The 18,720-nt window shown below is 39.3% G+C and overlaps 1 protein-coding gene across 1 annotated transcript in view; it reads left to right on the top strand.

The window, feature by feature from the left end:
• The window catches only part of HMGCLL1 (3-hydroxymethyl-3-methylglutaryl-CoA lyase like 1), a 166,636-nt gene that overhangs the window by 36,117 nt on the left and 111,799 nt on the right, over positions 1-18,720 (top strand). Inside the window, exons 2-3 of the mRNA XM_036248424.1 lie at positions 5,513-5,593; positions 5,833-5,940. Coding sequence (XP_036104317.1) covers positions 5,513-5,593; positions 5,833-5,940 — 189 coding nt within the window. The remainder of the gene's footprint in view (positions 1-5,512; positions 5,594-5,832; positions 5,941-18,720) is intronic.

The following is an 18,720-nucleotide window of genomic DNA, read 5'->3' as shown; positions in this document are numbered from 1 at the left end:
TAGGTACAATTGGAGATGGCAGCAAACGGTCTTGGAGGACTTTGTGTGGAACTGAAACATTGCAAGTTCACTTGATTAAGCTGGTGAGTCACCGCTCTGCTGCCTGATGTTGAAAGTAAATGGGCCTTGCTTACTGATTGGGAGCTGACCTCTCCCTCTCTGTCCCCTGATTCTTACCCTTCCTCATTCAGCTGCCTGAAAGCAAATGAGTATTAGTTCATCACGATCATTTCATCTGAGTATGCTGGAGAATTCTGGGGAGAGCAAGGACTCAAATTTCTGTGGCTCTGTTGGATAAAAGCATCCAGGTTATCACCCTACTTAGACCAGTGGGGGTGGTAGTCCTGATTCAGTTGATGGGATTTGGGCAGCCTTCACAGTGGGAAAGGAAAGTCAAAGTCACCTGGGTGGGGCCTTCGGGGTCAATTCAGTAGGCCATCATTGCTTCCACAGCTGAATGTGTAGCAAAAACTGGTGTGTGGTGTGATTGTAACTCTCTGTCTCCTAAGTGCCAGATGGAATTATCTCAACTAGGAAAAGCATGCTGTGAAGTAAACATCCTTTTGGGGGTCCCAAAATACTACTGAACTCTTTGAGGTACAAGTCTCTGTGACTAGAGATTTTGCAGTTTGGAACTTCTGACAAAGTCAGGCAGCTTCCACTAGGATGTGCTGCTTGGGGATGTGGACCCCACTGCCCCGATACAGCAACCAGGTATTTCCTGAAAATCAGCTGTTAGCTTGCTTTTAGTTCTTACTGAAACTGGACACCTGACTCATGGAGCCCTTGTGATTCTCTGGCCTTTATGTCCATTTGGGGAGGGAGGGTCAATTTGGACTCAATGATTAACAAGGTAGGACAATTTAAACAGAGCTCATTAATCCAATGGAAATTTATATGCAAGAAAGTGGTCAGCCTGTCCCCAGTGCATTCTCAGCTTCACCCAAAAAATGTAGCAGTTGCCCTCTCCTGCCCAATTCACTTCCAGAAACAAAGGTACTCGCGCAATGGGGCCCTTCTGTTCACAGTGCTTTCCCTAACACTTGGGCCTGGTTGGATGATGTGTCGGCCAAGCTGAAACCTGACAATGTCCACTGGGCTGCTGTAGTTGTACAACCTCTGCAGCAGCTGTGCAGAACTAAAACGTATGTGATCGCTGCATTCACTCAGCAGAACTCTGGACCGTTTCCATATTGTTACTGGCTCTTGGGTTATAGTCAATGACCTAGCTTATCTGCCACTTTGAAAACTACCAACTGACAGATTAAGACACCTTTGGGGGAGGGGCTGTGAATTGTGGCAATGATACATGACTGCTGATTCAGTCATCTGAGGCCCACTAGAATCAAACTACCAATTAAGTTTTCATCACCTGGATGACACCATTGCTGCTTGGCAAACTAGAGGACTGATTATGGCAGCATATCCTCTGTCATAAAATAGGCACAAAGTAAACCTAGGTTTCTGCTGCAGCAGTCACTACTGCAAAGGATTCACTTAGCTGCTTGGCTCCAGGACCCTTGGGAGGAGGGGGCATGGCTGAAGTCAGTACTGAAGGTTGGCCTTGTTTTGCTAGTTGGGGTTCTAGTAGCCTTAATTAAATATTTTATGCGATAAATTGAATAGATTTGGTCCCAGCCTTTGTTTGTTAAAGTAATCAGAGGGACCAACAGAGTGGGTTGCTATCAGGAAAACTTGCCATACACAAAGATTGTGTAAAAATGAGAAGTAGATATTAATGGAAAATAGTTCTTCATGGGTGTCTTGAATTTCTGCATTTCCTGCAAGTAGAGGCACAATTGCCTTTCTCCCAGACTGTCTTTTCAAGAATTGTGTATAGGGAACAGCTCTGAATGATAGAAATATCCTTCTGGAGCAAAGGGTAAATGTGTTTAAAACCTTGGATAATAGAGATAGTGTCTTCCTTTGAATAAAAAAGCAGGAATGCTCATGGTCAGGCACGACAGACATAATGTCCATCCCCATTGCCAAGGGAAGACATTCATACTGTACATTACTAAAGATTCCAGTTGTCTGGACTTGGGGTTCCTTTCCTGTAATGCAACTGATTGCCTGTGTGAGTATCATATGGTCCACTTTGCTTTTCTCTATCAGAGTTGGGGCTTGGGGAATGAGCAAATGCTGCTCCTCTAGCTAATGCTATTTGCTGTGAGTAGTAAGTTTTTTTTTCTTCTCTGACCCAGGAGTCTGTGCCCTCTGTCAGCAGTCATGGCAAGCTCACTTGTTAGCTTGCATGTAGAGCAAAATTTCAGACAATTAACTCTTCACAATTAGATGCTATAAGAGATACTCTGTGGTCTGAAATAGCTGACATTTATTTTTGTCCAAACAAAGTACAAAATTATTTCTTCTTGGCATGGAATTCTTATTTAAGCAGTGATTCAGGGATGTAGGCTCCTTCAATTTGGAGAGTCTTTATTAGCTCCCAAGGTTTCCATACTCATCTGCATCAAGCTGGCTGGAAGGAAAAGAACATGGAGAAATGTGCATGGGATATTTTCATGAGCCAAGCTTAGAAGTGGTAGATATCATTCACCTTCATTTTCATTGACTGAAACTTGTTCAAACATTACTCTTAGATAGGGGAGAAACACGGTCCTGTCCTGTGTCCCCGAAGAAGAGAAATAAGTTCTGTGGAAAGTCTTTTCCACAGATGGAATGTATTTCCAAGCAATAGACATGAAAGTGAGCAAGACGTGTCTTTAGCATGGCTAAAATCATAGGCTGTGTGAAGTAGAGTGTAGTAGAAGAGGAAAGGCTTGTCATGAATCACCTTTTACCTTAGGTTAATCTCTCTGAGGGTGTCTGGCAAATGCTCAATGATTTTAGTCGTGGAATAACAAGATTTAGGGAGAATGCTTAGGAAGCTATAGCAACACACAGGGTGAAAAAAAAGTGACAATTTTAATGAAGCAAGTGACAGAAAAGATTCACTAATATAATGACAAGTAATTATTGAGCACACTCTGGGGCCATGCATGGTGATGGGTATTTTTCAAAATAGAGCCAGTAGCAAATGGCCCAGTGAGACACCAGTAGTAAGAAAGAAAGGAAAGAAGAGCATGTGGTTGGAGAATGTCTGTGGAGAGGCATGAAGTGGGAAAATAATTGGATCTACTTTCAGTCATTGATTCTATGCTTATACACCATGTGGGTGGATATACACAGGAGGCATTCTTTGTGTGTAGCTAAAGCTCAGGAGAAAAGTCAGTACAGGGCTGGCAATGCCCAGGAAGAGACTAAAGATCACCAAGGGTGGGGCGGGGGGGCTCTCACATCATACATTTTCAGTAAGTGTTATTTATTTATTTATCTTTATTGATTTTAGAGAAAGAGGAAGGGAGAGGGAGAGAGAGAAACATTGATGAAAGAGGACATCAATTGGCTGCTTCCTGCAAGTCCCCCACTGGGGATTTGGCTCACAACCCGGGCATGTGCCCTGACCAGAAATTGAACTGGCAACCTCTTGGTGCGTGGGTTGATGCTCAACCACTGAGCCACACCGGCCAGGCTGTGTTATTTATTTGCTGTTAAAAGGGGGAACCTGCTACTCTTTGAAATACTGAATGCATTCTAATTTTTTAGATATTCTGGTAGAGTTAGTATATATCCATGCCTGGAAAGATATAATAGTAGTGGTAGATTCAAGAAGAAATTTAACATTAACTGATAATATATTCTGCTTTGACTGAAATGCCTATAATTAGTGGTGGTCTGTAATTTTTCAATTGCTTGTTACTTCTGCTAGCTATAACAATGATGCATAGGGAAGTCTCAAGCTTTTAATTGTATTCTGCATATTGTTATCAGCTTAAAAAATGTATTTTTCTTTTTTCTTTTGGTTAATCTTTGCTGTTTTATAAACAAGAACTCTTTATCCATGTATACTCCAAGCTAATTGCTGTTGCAAATGCAGTTGGAGGATATAATCAGCAATAATGAGACCACATGGCATAGTTTTGGTTTTTTTAAATTTTTAAAATTTTTTAAGTCTTAGGACTGGAGGTAATAAGAAAAAGAAGTGAGCTTCTGTTTTTTTGGTTTGTTTTTTTTACTCCACTTTTCCATGCCGTTCTGTCCTTTACTGCCTGGTTGAAATTATAGTCACTCTGTAAATGAGGCACCCTTTCATGACTGCCATCAGAACTGAGCCTATAAAGCTCGGGAAGGCCATGTCAGCCCTCCACCCTCCCAAGTTAACTGCATTCATCATAACCTGCTCAGAAGATGCAGGGATGAGAATTCTATTTTCTTCATGGTTAGTTTCTGCTTATTGAATTGCCCAGTTTCATGGAAATTGTGGAGGGTGGTATGTAAACATTATAACAGGAGCCATCTGGGTTCTTCCACTGAGTGAGTTAGTACAGGATACTAATAAAACCGAAAACAGCTTTGGACTCTAAAAGAGTCAGTGAGCATTTTTCTCGGTCATAGCAACAAACTGGGTCTTGCATCCAAACTGCCACATCACCAGAATATGTCATTGTTACAATGACAAGGTGAAACAATGTATGACTGTCAACCTAAATGTATTAACCCTGATGAAAGGCAAGACACACAATCTTGAAGTACAGGACCTGCTGATCTGGGTTGATCCCATCAGCTATCCATTTGAAGAACTTGATCATGAGTTACACAGACAACTTGGCTTAGAGATACCAGGAGATTGTGTTTGTACAGTCTGAAAAGATGTAGCCTACTTCTAATTTTAATTGCAATGTGAAATTTCGAAATGCTGTTCCTGTTTTTCCTACTTTAGACTAGTGTCCTTCTAAGTATGGTTTGTCCATACTACCTAGTTCAGGGACACGCGTCCCAGAGTCCAGGCCCTTTTGCCATTTCAGGTTTGGCAGAAAGGTAGAATAGGGTGTTATGTTGGACTTACAGCTAGGATGTTTCCAGTGGGATATCAAGGGTTAGGTTCTACTGGGCTGTGGGTTCTGTCCTTCTCGAAGCTGTGTTTAGGTGCTGGTTGTGCTGTGTGAAACAGAGAAGAAGCAAAAAAGACACCTACATTTATAGCCTCAGCTTTTTGAGCACAAGCCAGAAAACCAAATCCACATTCCTCAAGTACAGGGTATAGAGGGCAGCATCTTATATGATAGTGCTTGGTAGAAGTCTATTAATACAAACACTAATTTTTTAATGAACTCTAACTATGATTAGTTTATCATCACATATAGAATTACTCAACAGATTTGCTCTTTAGATCCTGAGTAAACCACCACTTCTAGGTATATCTTAGAAATTAATCATTGAATTTTATCATAATTAGATTGAATATCAGTAAGGTATAAGAAAAAAAAATAACCTCATGTTAACAATAATATAAACTTTGTATTTGGATTATAGTATTATTGCATTGATTTCATACCATTTTGGATTTATGGGGTGAGAATTTAATTTACAAATTGTAATTTGACTTTTCACATCAACAAGTTTAATGATCTAATGGTTATCTGTTTCTCTTACCTGGTATTTCCTGTTACAGGAAGCATCCCAGCTATCTGGACTCCCTGAGTATGTTAAAATAGTAGAAGTTGGACCTAGGGATGGATTGCAGAATGAAAAGGTAGTTTGATATCAATTTTGCACGATTTATTTTAATTGCTAAATTAAACATTAAAATTTGTTAAGATTCTAAAGATTTACATGGATTTTGTATGTTGCCCTATTATAGTTATTCTCAATTGCTAGTTGAATTTATAAATCTTAACTAGGATTTGCTTTCAGTTAGGAACTCATTTTCTGTTTATGTTTCAATAGACCCTATACAAATTAGTTATAAAATAACTTTCAATGTTTTTCTAGGTTATAGTTCCTACAGATATCAAAATTGAATTTATCAATCAACTTTCCCAAACTGGCTTGTCTGTAATAGAAGTCACCAGCTTTGTGTCTTCCAGATGGGTGCCACAGGTATGTAAATCCATAATTCTGTAATTAGATCCTCAATTTGGCTTTGCTAGAAATGAGAAAATAATGTGATATACATTGTGATATAATTACTATTTTGCTGTGTTATTATAAAATTTTAACCCATGCACTGAGTTAACATTAAAGAAAAACCCCTTTGATGATATATCTTATATCAGTTAAGTCCTAAGAAGTTATTTAGAATTCCACCTTAATCCTACTTGAGTATATGGTCCAACATAATGAGCAAAGGGTAAGACTTATCCCTGACATCTTTTCAACACCACTAAGTTTAAAGTTCCTCCAGATTCTGCTTTCAGTAATTTTCCCTACCCATGCTCGTTTTGCCTACATTAATAGTCACTTCAAAGAGGATGACAAATCTGTGTTTCTAGTCCTCCCATCTCTGATAAGCTTCAGATAGATGTACTACCAGCACCTTAAATCAGTGGGTTCAAAATTGAACTCAGTATTGTCTATCCAACCTTACGCTAATAGCTCAACTGTTCTCTTTTAAATCTTGGACTTCAATGCTCAATGGGTTGTTTCCTTTATCTAGTTAGCGAGTGACTTATACAAATTCTTATTTCTTGATAAAGCATATACCTATCTCTCCTTTTCAGTCCCATTGATAAATTAGTAGTCCATACCCTTATTGACTAATTATTGTGATAGTCCTTTAAATGATATCCATAAGCACAGTTTCTTTTTCATTTCCTTATATATTTTTCCACTGCTTCTAAAATAATCTCCCAGAAATTTCAGTCTTCTCAAGTTTCTTTAGAGGTTCCCTCCTCCCCATTGAAAAAGTCTGGAAACTTTGGCCTGGTATTCAAAGCTTCCTATATCTGGGCCTTTTTTTTCCTTTCCAGACTTAACTCTATTTTTCTACTTAATTTTGATGAAGCCCTGCCAAGCCAAAAAGCTTTTTGTTTTCTATTTTTATGTCTTGCCTCTTTGGCTTTGTAGCACTTTATCAATACTTGCTTATGTACATCTTAGTTTCTGCATCGCTCTGAAGTTGTAAGAGAGTGATATGGAAAGTCTTAAAATATTAAAGCCTTTTTACTTTTTATTCATTAATTTGTTTTTGTTGCAGATATTTCACATTTTTTCCCCATTGACACCCTCCTCCTCTTCTTCCCCGCCCCATCCCCAGCTTTGTTGTCTATGTTCATTGGTTGTACATACATGAATGCAAGTTCTGTCATTTATCTCTTCTCCCACAAACATCCCCTTCCTCTGAGGCTTGTCAGCCTGTACCCCACCTTCATGTCTTTGGGCTAATTTTGGTCAGCAGTTTGTTTAGTTCATTATTTCCACAAATAAGTGAGATCACGTGATATTGGTCTTTCTCTGCTTGGCTTGTTTCGCTTAGCAAAGTCCTGTCCAGGTCTTTCCATGTCATCACAAAGAATAAGAGATCATTCTTTCTTACAGCTGCATAGTATTCCATTGTGTACATGTACCACAGCTTTTTAATCCACTCATCTACTGATGAACACTTGGGTTGTTTCCAGATCTTAGCAATTGTAAATAGTGCTGCTATGAGCATAGGTGTACATATATTCTTTCTGATTGGTGTTTCAGGTTTCTTAGGGTATATTCCTAGGAGTGGGATCACTCGGTCAAATGGCAGTTCAATTTTTAACTTTTTGAGGTAACACCATAGTGTTTTCCACAGTGGCAGCATCAGTCTGCATTCCCACCAGTAGTGTACTAGAGTCCCCTTATCTCCACACCCTCACCAGCACTTGTTTGATGATTTGTTGATGGTGGCCATTCTGACAGGTGTGGGGTGATAATTCATAGTTGCTTTAATTTGCATCTCTCTGATGATTAGTGATGTAGAGCATTTCTTTATATGTCACTTGGCCATTTGTATGTCCTTTTTGGAGAGGTGTCTATTTAGGTCCTATGCCCATTTTTTAATTGGGTTCTTTGTCTTCTTTTTGTTGAGTTGTATGAACACTCTATATATTTTGGAAACTAACCCCTTATCTGATGCATCATTGGCGATTATGGTTTTCCATATAGCAGGATCCCTTTACGTTTTGATGGTTGTTTCTTTTGCTGTGCAGAAGCTTTTAAGTTTGATGTAGTCCCATGTGTTAATTTTTCCCTTTGTTTCTCTTGCCTTAGGTGTTGTATCAGTGAAAATTCTGCTGCGTATGATGTCTGAAATTTTGTTGCCTACATTTTCTTCTAGAATTTTATGGATTCATGAGTTACATTTAAGTCTTTTATCCATTTTGAATTTATTCTGGTGTATAGTGTAAGTTGGTGTTCTAGCTTCATTTTTTTGCAGGTAGCTGTCCAATTTCCCCAACACCATCTATTGAAGAGACTGTCTTGACTCCACTGTATGCTCTTGCCACCTTTGTCAAATATTAATTGAGCATGTTGTCTTGGGTTAATTTCTGGGTTCTCTGTTCTGTTCCATGGATCTATCTGCCTGTTCTTGTGCCAGTACCAGGCTGTCTTGATTATAGTGGCTTTGTAGTATAACCTGAAATCTGGTAATGTGATCCCTCCTACTTTGTTCTTTTTCAAGATTGCTGTGGCTATCAAGGTCTTTTTTGGTTCCATATAAACTTTTGGAGTGTTTGTTCTAGTTCTGTGAAGTATGTCGTTGGTATTTTGATGAGGATTGCATTGAACCTATAGATTGCTTTGGGTAGTATGGACATTTTAATGATGTTAATTCTTCCAATCCATGAACAAGGTATATGCTTCTACTTTTTTATATCTTTCTCTATTTCTTTTTTCAATAACCTGTAGTTTTTTGTGAAAAGGTCTTTCTTTGGTTAAGTTTATTCCTAGATATTTTTTTTTCTGCAATGGTAAACAGGATTGTCTTTTTAGTTTCTCTTTCTGTGAGTTCATTATCAGTGTATAAAAATGCCATTGATTTCTTGATGTTAATTTTGTATCCTGCTACTTTGCCAAATTCATTTATTAAGTCTAGTAGATTTTTGATGGAGACTTTAGGATTTTCTATGTATAATATCATGTCATCTGCAAATCCTCTTTTCCAGTTTGCATCACCTTTATTTTTTCTTCATGTCTAATTGCTATGGCTAAGATTTCCAGTACTATGTTAAATAAGAGTGGTAAAAGTGGGCATCCCTGTCTTGTTCTCGTTCTTAAAGGGAATGCTTTATTTTTTGCACATTGAGTATGATGTTGGCTGTAGGTCTTTCATATATGGCCTTTATTATGTCGAGATATGATCCCTCTATTCCCACATTGCTGAGAGTTTTTATCAGAAATGGGTGCTGGATTTTGTCGAATGCTTTTTCAGCATCTATTGATATGATCATATGGTTTTTATCTTTCTTTTGGTTTATGTAGTGTATCATATTTATTTATTTGCAAATATTGTACTATTCTTGCATGCCTAGGATGAATCCCACTTGGTCATGGTGAATAATTTTTTGATGTATTGCTGGATCTGATTTGCTAATATTTTGTTAAGAATTTTGGCACCTATGTTTATCAGGGATATTGGCCTGTAGTTTTCATTCTTTGTAGTGTCTTTTTCTGGTTTTGGAATTAGGATAATGCTGGCCTCATAAAATGAGTTTGGCAGTGTTTCATCTTCTTGGTTTTTTTGGAATTATTTCAGGAGAATGGGTATTAGATCTTCTTTGAATGTTCAGTAAAACTCCCCTATGAAACTATCTTGGCTTGGGCTTTTGTTTGCTGGGAGTTTCTTGATTACATCCTCAAATTTTGTTGTTGTTATTGGTATGTTCAAGTTTTCTATTTTTCCCTGGATCAGTTTGGCAGGTTATGTGTTTCTAGAAACTTATCCATTTCTCTTAGATTGTCCAATTTGTTGGCGTATAATTGTTTCAATGATCCTTTATTTCAGGTGTCAGTTGTTACTTCTCTTTCATTTCTGATTTTGTTTATTTGGTTTCTCTCTTTTTGTTTCTTGGTGAGTCGGGCTAAAGGTCCATTGATCTTGTTTATCTTTTCAAAGAAGCAGCTTTTTGTTTCATTGATTTTTTTTTTTTTTTTATCCTCACACAAGGACATTTTTCCATTTTTTATTCAGATAGAGTGGGAAGGAGAGATAGAGAGAGAGAAACATCAACGTGAAAGGGACACATCGAGTGGCTGCCACCCACACAACCAACCAGTGCTAGGGAACCAAACCCGGGTCTCTCTGGACCGCAGGCCGATGCTCTAACCACTGAGCAAAACCGGAAATGGCTCATTGATCTTTTGCATTGTTTTTTTTAGTCTCTATGTTGTTTATTTCTGCTCTGACATTTACTATTTCTTTCCTTCTACTAGCTCTGGGTTTTTCTTTTTGTTTACTTTCTAGTTCTTTAAGTTGTAGGGTTAGAAAGTCAATTAGGAATTTTTCTTGTTTCTTGAGGTAAGCCTATAGTGCTATGAACTTTCCTCTCAGGACTGCTTTCGCTGTGTCCCATAGATTTTGTGTTGTTATGTGTTCATTTTCATTGGTTTCCAGGAAGTTTTTAATTTCTTCTCGATCTTATTAGTAACTCATTTGTTGTTTTATCATATGCTATTTAGCCTTCAAGTGTTTGAATATTTATGTGTGTTTTTATTGAAATTGAGTTCTAGTTTCATGCCACTGTGATCTGTGAAAATGCTTGATATGATTTCAATCTTCTGGAATTTTAGAGACTTGGTTTGTGTCCTAACATTTGGTCTGTCTTTGATAATGACCCATTTGCACTTCAGAATAATGTATATTCTGCAGCTTTGGGGTGAAATATTCTGAAAATATCAATGACGTCCAACTGATCTAGTTCGTCTTGTAAGGACTCTATGTCCTTGTTAATTTTTTGTCTAGAAGATCTATCCAATGGTGTCAATGGTGTGTTAAAGTCAACCACTATGATCGTGTTGCTATTGATCTCTCCCTTGAAGCCCTCCAGAAGTTTTTAAATATATTTTGGTGCTGCCATAGTTGGTGTGTATATGTTTACCAGGGTTATATCCTCTTGTTGGATTGATCCTTTTAATATTATGTAGTGACTTTCTCTGTCTCTTCTTATGGCCCTTGTTTTGTAGTCTATCTTGACAGATATGAGTATTGCTACACCAGCTTTTGTTTCATTTCCATTTGCTTGAAAAATTTTTTTCCATCCTTTCATTTTTATTGTCTGTAAGTCTTTTGTTGTGATGTGGGTCTCTTGTAGACAGCATATATATGGGTCGTGTTTTCTTATCCAATCAGCTACCCTATGTTTTTTGATTGAATCATTTAAGCCATTTTCATTTAAGGTAATTATTGATAGATAGTTATTAGTTGCCATTTTAATTTTATTCCTGTGTGTTTCTTTCTCTCTCTCTCTCTCTCTCTCTCTCTCTCTCTCTCTCTCTCTCTCTCTCTCTTTCTTCTTCTTACAATAGTCCCTTCACCATTTCTTGCAGTGCTGGTTTGGTAGTGGTAAATTCCTTTAGCTTTTTTATTTTTTTTAATCCGTGAAGCTCTTTATTTCTCCTTCAATTTTGAATGATAGCCTTTCTGGATAGAGTAGTCTTGGATTGAGACCCTTGCCTTGCATTACTTTGTACATGTCATGCCACTCCCTTCTGGCCTGCATCATTTCTATTGAGAAATCAGCTGACAGTCTAATGGGAGCTCTCTTGTTGGTAATTTTCTGTCTCTCTCTTGCTTCCTTTAAGGTTTTTTTCTTTGTCTTTAATTTTTGCCATTTTTATTATGATGTGTCTAGCTGCGGGTCTTCTGGGGTTTATCTTGCTTGAGATTCTGTGTTTCCTGGACTTGTGTGACTTTTTCCTTCACCAGTTTAGGGAAGTTTTCTGTCATCATTTCTTCAAACAGGTTCTCTATTCCTTTCTCTGATTCTTATCCTTGCAGTATCCCTATAATGTGAATGTTGTTAAATTTTGTATTGTCTCACAGCTCTCTTAAATCTCCTCCTGCTTTTTAAACATTTTTTTTCTCATTTGCGGCTCTATTTGTGTGTTTTTTTCTACCTTGTTTTCTAGGTTGCTGATTCAGTCTCCAGCTTCTTCTAATCTACTATTAAACCCTTCTAAGGTATTTTTCATAACAGCTATGTCATTCTTTATTTTCTCTTGATTTTTATGCATAGCTTCTACCTCTTTATGTGTAGCTTCTACCTCTTTTTTTAAGCTGAAGTAGTTCCCAGTGAGCTCTTCATATTCTCATTAAGTTGCTTGTAGTTGTCACCAAATTGTTTGAGTACCCTTAAAATCATTGCTTTGAATTCTTTATCTGGCAAGTGCTATCTTCCAGTTCCTGTAGTTCCTTTTCTGGTGATTCCTTTTTTTCTTTCCTTTGGATGTTGTTTCTTTGTCTCCCCATTTTAGCCATCTGGTAGCTTTATACCCGCTGAGGCATGTTTGGTTGTGTAGACAGCTCACTGTATATCAATAAGGCTACTGTGCCTCCCAGACTGCTTTGTTGCGTGTCACCTCTTGGCTGCTGTGGATCCTGGAGGACTGACTACTGGGGGCTGGCATTGGTGTGTCCTGGTAGGTGCTGCTGCTGGATCATGTCGGCCCCTTTGGAACTGTGTTCCCAGCTGTTAATTGGTGCCACCTGTAGCTGTATAGCTCAGGCCCTGTTGGAGCCGCACTCCCTGCCTGTGCTGTGGGCAGCTGGATCGCACAGTCCTTTTGGAGACCCGGCTCTACACATATCTTGTGGGTATCTGGGTTGTACAGGCTTCTACCCGCAGGTGCCGAGGGTAACTGGATCACACAGTCCCTTTGGCGACATGGCTCTAGGCCTGTCTTTTGGGCTGCTGGGTCTCACAGGCCTCTCTGGTACCCTCGCACCCTGAAAATCCCGAGGGCAGGCAGCTGGATATCACCAGTCCCTCTCGGGCTCCAGCTTCCCGCTCCTCTTGTGGGCTGCTGGGTTGCACAGGCCTCTCTGATGCCCCAGCACCCTACAGTCCCATGCATAGGTGGATCGCACTGGGCCCTCTCAAGCCCAGGCTTCCCACAGCTCATGTGAGCTGCTGGGTGGCACAGGCCTCTGTGGAGCCCCAGGTCCTGCCACTGGAGGCTGGGGAGTGCTGCTGCCCCATAGGACTCAACTCCTGTCAGCGTTTACTGTACTTTTTGTGGATGGGTCTCAGCTGCTGGTCTGTGCTTCTGTTGCCTGGGGATGGATGTCTGCTCCCCAGCCTCTGTTGCTGAGGGTATATATTGAGTCTGATCAGGCTGCTACTGTGGGGGATGGTGCTGGGCTCCAGGCTATCTGAGGCTTCTGGGACCAGCACCTTGGAAGCTGCACTACTGTGCACTGGTCTGGGTTCACCCAGAGTGTCCACTGGTTCGATGGTGCCAGGTGCATTGGTTGGCTCAGGTTGCTGAGCCCTAGCCTCTCCCACTGGCTCCTCCCAGGGAAGACCCAGGATTTTCCAAAATGGCGGGACCTCCCAGCAGCGCAGAGAGAAGTGCCCTGGAGAGATGCTTACCGCGGTAGCCAGCTGCTCCATCCACAGCACAGGAACCTTCTGCTCTGTGTCTCTGCACTGCTCGGGTTTGGTAGTCTACCTTCAGGTCCACTCACACTCTCTCACACACTCACCCTCCCTCCAGTCCTGCCTGCCACCATCTTTCCTGCAAATCACTTAAAGCCTTTTTAATTGCAAGGTGTTGGAAGCAACAGAAACCACAGTGTGTCACTTTTCACAGTCAGTATTCAAATATCAGTTACTTTTATTCATCCTCAAAATAGACTGTAATTTTTCTTTATCCCAATGATCCCCGTTTATACCAATAATTTTTGTAAATATTTTTCAATAATCTGTTTCCTGGACTATAAGCTTTATGGAGGTAGTGACCATGTCTCTCTTGCTCACTGTATCCCCAGTACTTGGTGCCTAGTGAGTAGGTGCTCAGTAAATAATTGTGTAATGAATAATGAATCAATCATCCTAAAAAAAAATAACACATTTCTTTCCATTCTTTGACTTGGACTAGTGACTTACTTTTAGTCACATACTTGGTCCTAATTAAGGTCACAAATATTTTCCTTAGGAAGACACACACAGTTTGATGATGAGACTATACATATGTCCTTTATATCTTCGTTTTGTTAAATGCTAGTTATTATTATTTCACTTATTGTCATTAATTTTAAGAGAATGTGAGACTCTTTTATAATCTCAGTCTTCATGAAGTTGCTTCTGCATTTGATTCATTTAGTGCTCTCTTCACAGACTTGATTGTTGGAGAGACACTGGAGTTTGGTGTAAATTTAGAGTAAGGATTAGGAGAGAGAGACCAGTTCATGGTAATATTAACTTGATGACCAATCAAAGTTATATTTCACATATGATGTTTTACTAGTGCTGTTCAAGATACTTTTATTTTCCAATAGTTTATCTTATTTTTTTTATTTACTGATTTGAGAGAGAGAGGAAGTGAGAAGGAGAGAGAGAGAGAAACACTGATGAGAGAGAACATCGATTGGCCACCTCCTGCATGCCCCACACTGGGGATCAGGCCCACAACCTGGGCATGTGTCCTGACCGGGAGTCAATCCACCAACCTCTTGGTGCATGGGTCGATGCTCAACCACTGAACTACTTTGGCCAGACTTATTTTTATTTTTTATTATGTTTTTATTGACTTTTTAGAGAGAGAAGAAGGAAGAGGGGAAGAGAGAGAGAGAAACATCAATGGGAGAGAAAAAACATTGATCCATTGCCTCTAATATGTGCCCCAACTGGGGATCGAACCCACAACCTGGGTATGTGCCCTGACTGGCAGTTGAATCGGCAACCTCTCAGTGCATGGGATGATGTTCAACCAACTGAACCACAACAGTCAGAGTTCCCAATAGTTTTATAAAACTGCCTACAAAGTAGGTTTCTTTCCTACTATGATGTTCGCAGTCACATTTATTATTACACAATATAGGAAAATGATTGATAGATTATTATTCAGCTTGATCCTACGACATACCCAGTGACATTTAGAAGGAAAAGGATAGGACTATTTCTAGAGGGTCACACTTCTTCTTGCAAAACGAGTTAAGAGAAAAGGTGGACAAAACAAAAGGGAAGGCAGTGCCTCTGTGAGCAGTAACAGGAAAATGCCTTCTGGCCTCACATTAAGCAGATACATGTGATGGGACCATAAAATAATATGATTTATTCTGGTCTTGGTCCTGCAGTGAATTTGGGACTTAACCTATTGAGATTTAATGAACTCTTCCTAGGCTCAAAGTATTATGGCATAAATGATGTAATTCCCCATGTAGCTCTTGAGGACAGCTGTGGTGAGGTACAAGTTCTTCTGGTACTGTGTTCCTGTCTGCATTCCGCCTTGAGCTTGAGTGACTTAACCTCTTTGAACCTTGGAAATCCCAGCAGTGATGCCTTCAGCCTGGGAGGTTTGGGGCAGAAAGGCATGTGACTGGGTCCCTGAGTGTGATTGCCTGAGTCCAGAGCACCTGACTCCTGACCAGTGTGAGTAATTAATGCCTGACACCATGGATGGACTGACCGATGTCCTGGACTCCACAGAAGTTCACTGCCTTGTCTTCAGTAAACAGCCTTTTTCTTAAAGATTAAAATATGTATTTAGTTTAAATATTTGATTGGGCCCAATCCAAATAATGAAAGGTACTAATCTTTCAAATACCAAAGAATATGTTATATATTTCACTTTTAATACTCATCTGGTTACATGCATTTTAAACCCAAAAAATGTGTTTAAATAAATCACATAGCTATAAAAGAACAGTGTGCCTGAATCAAAGACATTATGAGATTCATATTCTAAAATTATACTAGTCACAGCACGTCAAGGGTTTGTCACAGAGCAATATTGACAATATTCCATTTTACAGTTTTATTTTCCATAGTTGTGATTGTGTTTTAAATTCACCGAGCTTGCCTAGGCGGAGCATTCTTTTTTGTTGTAGCTGCAGGTGATCACATTATGTAACTCTGCTGATTTCGTTGGTTTTATGCTAACAGAAAAGGCCTTAAGTCAGCAGAACTAATTCAGAATGTTCGTTTCTCTTTGGAAATTTTATATCATCCCCATTTTTGAAGAAACTCTAATGACATCAGACTCGTCTAACTTAAAATAATGTCTAAAATTTGTGACAGAGCCATCTTAGTGCAACAGCTTGTGTGTAATTGTCTGAAGTAACTTCTGTTTCTTCTAAGGAGTGAGCATGGCCCCGAACTGGTATTTTATCAATTCTGTGCATCTTCTTCTGTTTCTTTCCATCAAACTGAGGTCATGGGAATAATCCTCTAGTTTATGTTTAGATTGCTGCTTGTTCACTTACTTCTTTTTTTAGTGTTTTAAAGTTTTTTTTACAGTTTCCCTCCTACTGTTTTGTTTGGCAGTGGCTTTCTAACTAAATCAGCTAAAGAGAAGTTCCATGGAGCAGGGTGCCATATAAAACAGGATCCCACACCTTTACTCTAAATGGCCAGAGATGATAAAATGCCTGCCATGAAAAAAAAAAAAAAAGTTCTTTACAACTTATCTAGAGAAATGTTTCCTTAGAGTGACTTACAAGAACATTTAAAATGAGTCAAGAGAGCTCCTCACTTTAATGGAACAACAATAACAGTAGAAAGAAAACATGTTTATAAAAATAGACAGGTTTACTGCACCTTAGAAAGTAAGTTGCAACTTAGTAGTTACAACTCTTAGTAGTAAGCTACTTAAATCATTATAAATACACTAACTTTTAAAAGCAAACTAGCATTTTACATTCATCCTTAATTTAGCCATTTGGCTTTAAGAATTTTCATTCACATGAGTGATTAACGTCAACATCATTTATTTGAAAGGAAGAATATGTTAAATGTGTGCACAACAGTGTATGTTTGTATATCATATGCAAAGTCTTAGTTATAAATATTTTGTCCCTGTTGAATAAATTTTTAACTATTGGAATGGTGGGTCACAAATATTGACATGTCAGCAAGGGCTAGAAATAGATTTTCTCTGTAAAAGTAAAAAGAAATGTACATAAAAGACTGTAACAATTATTTACAAATCAGTCCCACACTTAAATATATGGCCCAAGTACAATGTAAGCAAGAAGGAATGTGTAAACTTTTCCCTACCCTCCTTTTACTGTGTATTACAATTAATTCTTTATTGGTAATGAAAACACATTTACTGGATTGAAGTTTAAGATTCAGATTTACATTGATGAGATGCAGGAGGCTGTAGCTTCTGTTACTGAGTTTCCTCCTGGCTTCTATTCCTGGCTCTGCTCTTTTTGAGGGGGATGGGTGTGTGAAGAGGCAAGGAAGGGGGTAATTTAGTGGAAATGTTGAGAGAGAAAGAGAGAGAAGGAGGGAGGGGGGGAGGGCGAGAATGAGCCTGAGCCTGGACATATAGACACACAGAGCCCACACATTCTTTTGCTTATGAGGTACAGTTAACTGGCAGGGTAATTTTATCATCTGGGAAGTGTTCCAGTGCAAGTCTCATTCATTGTACCCCAGATGAGTTGGCCTCTGCCATCTCCCCAAAGAGGATCCTGGTCAAATTTACCAAGACCACAGTTCCCATTTTATAGACTTAATAGGATTCCTTTTACCCAGCTCGGTTGGGAGGGGAAGAGTGGGCTGAAAGGGGGGCAAGATTTAACCCAAACTCCCTTCGAAGAAGACGGACTTGGAATGCTCAGTACTCAGTGCTGTTCACTTTTCCACTACACACTAAGATCGACCCTCATTTAATCCCTGTCCTATTGGCACCCACATGCAACCTCTATAATAGAGTTGGATTTGTTTAATTATGAGAGTTAGCATCAGGCACTGGCCACTTCCTATCACCCAGACTAGTCATTGGGGAAGTAAGTCTCCGTTTCTTTTTTTATGATGCTGTGCCCCATAAAAAAGCTTATATTAAAAAGGTTTATGGGTATATTCTTTTCAGCTATAGTTTCTAAATGTACTAGGCTTGTTTCATTTTTCAACTTATTTGAGCATGTTGAATTTCTTACATGTCAAATAGTAACTGCTGTTCACTATTTGGTCTCAGAGAGGAAATAAAGACACTCAGTTCTTTAGCCAATGACCTGAGATGATTATTGAAAGTCAAATGGGGATCAAGTTGTTCTGTGAGATCTATATCCACATAGAAGAAATATATTAGCTCCTCAGAAAATAGAAAATTAGCATGCAATATTTTCCACCTCATTTTGTTCCCAGCATTTACCAGCCTGAACCAAAGATTCTTTAGAATGCTTTTGTAAGTCAAATGTGGTGGTGGTTGTTGTTTTTTCATCGACCATGTAGCTTGTGGAGAATATTCTAGCTGTATATTTGTGCAAATGCATGTGCACATGTGTATTTAGATAGGTGCAATTGCCACATGTTCTTGAAAGCAAGTAAAATGAATGCTAGTTCTTTGGATTATCTGCTTAACAAATAATTCCGCACTTTAGTGGCTTGATGATATTTGTTTGTGCTTATGGTTTCTGTGGATCAGGAATTCAGGAACGGCTCACTGAGGTCCCTCTGGCTAGATGTCTGTCAGAGATGGTGGTCAGAGCTGGAGCAGTGGGGCTGGAGGCCTGGGAAGCTGAGGGCTGCTGGGCACTTGCCTTCCCTCAGGTGTTCTCAGAGCCTCGCCACGTGGTCTCTTTGTATGGGCTAGTGGGGACTTCTCACCGCACGGCACCTTTCGACAAAAAGGTGACTCAGAACTGCAAAGGTGAGTGTTGCAAGAGGCAGGGAAAAGTGGCATGCCTTCTATAAACAAGCCTTGTACATTTTGTGGCATTACTTTTTTATAATTTATTAG

The sequence above is a fragment of the Molossus molossus genome, unplaced genomic scaffold (genome assembly GCF_014108415.1).
Source record: "Molossus molossus isolate mMolMol1 unplaced genomic scaffold, mMolMol1.p scaffold_m16_p_8, whole genome shotgun sequence".
Lineage (NCBI taxonomy): Eukaryota > Metazoa > Chordata > Mammalia > Chiroptera > Molossidae > Molossus > Molossus molossus.
This window is presented reverse-complemented; position numbering and strand designations above follow the sequence as displayed.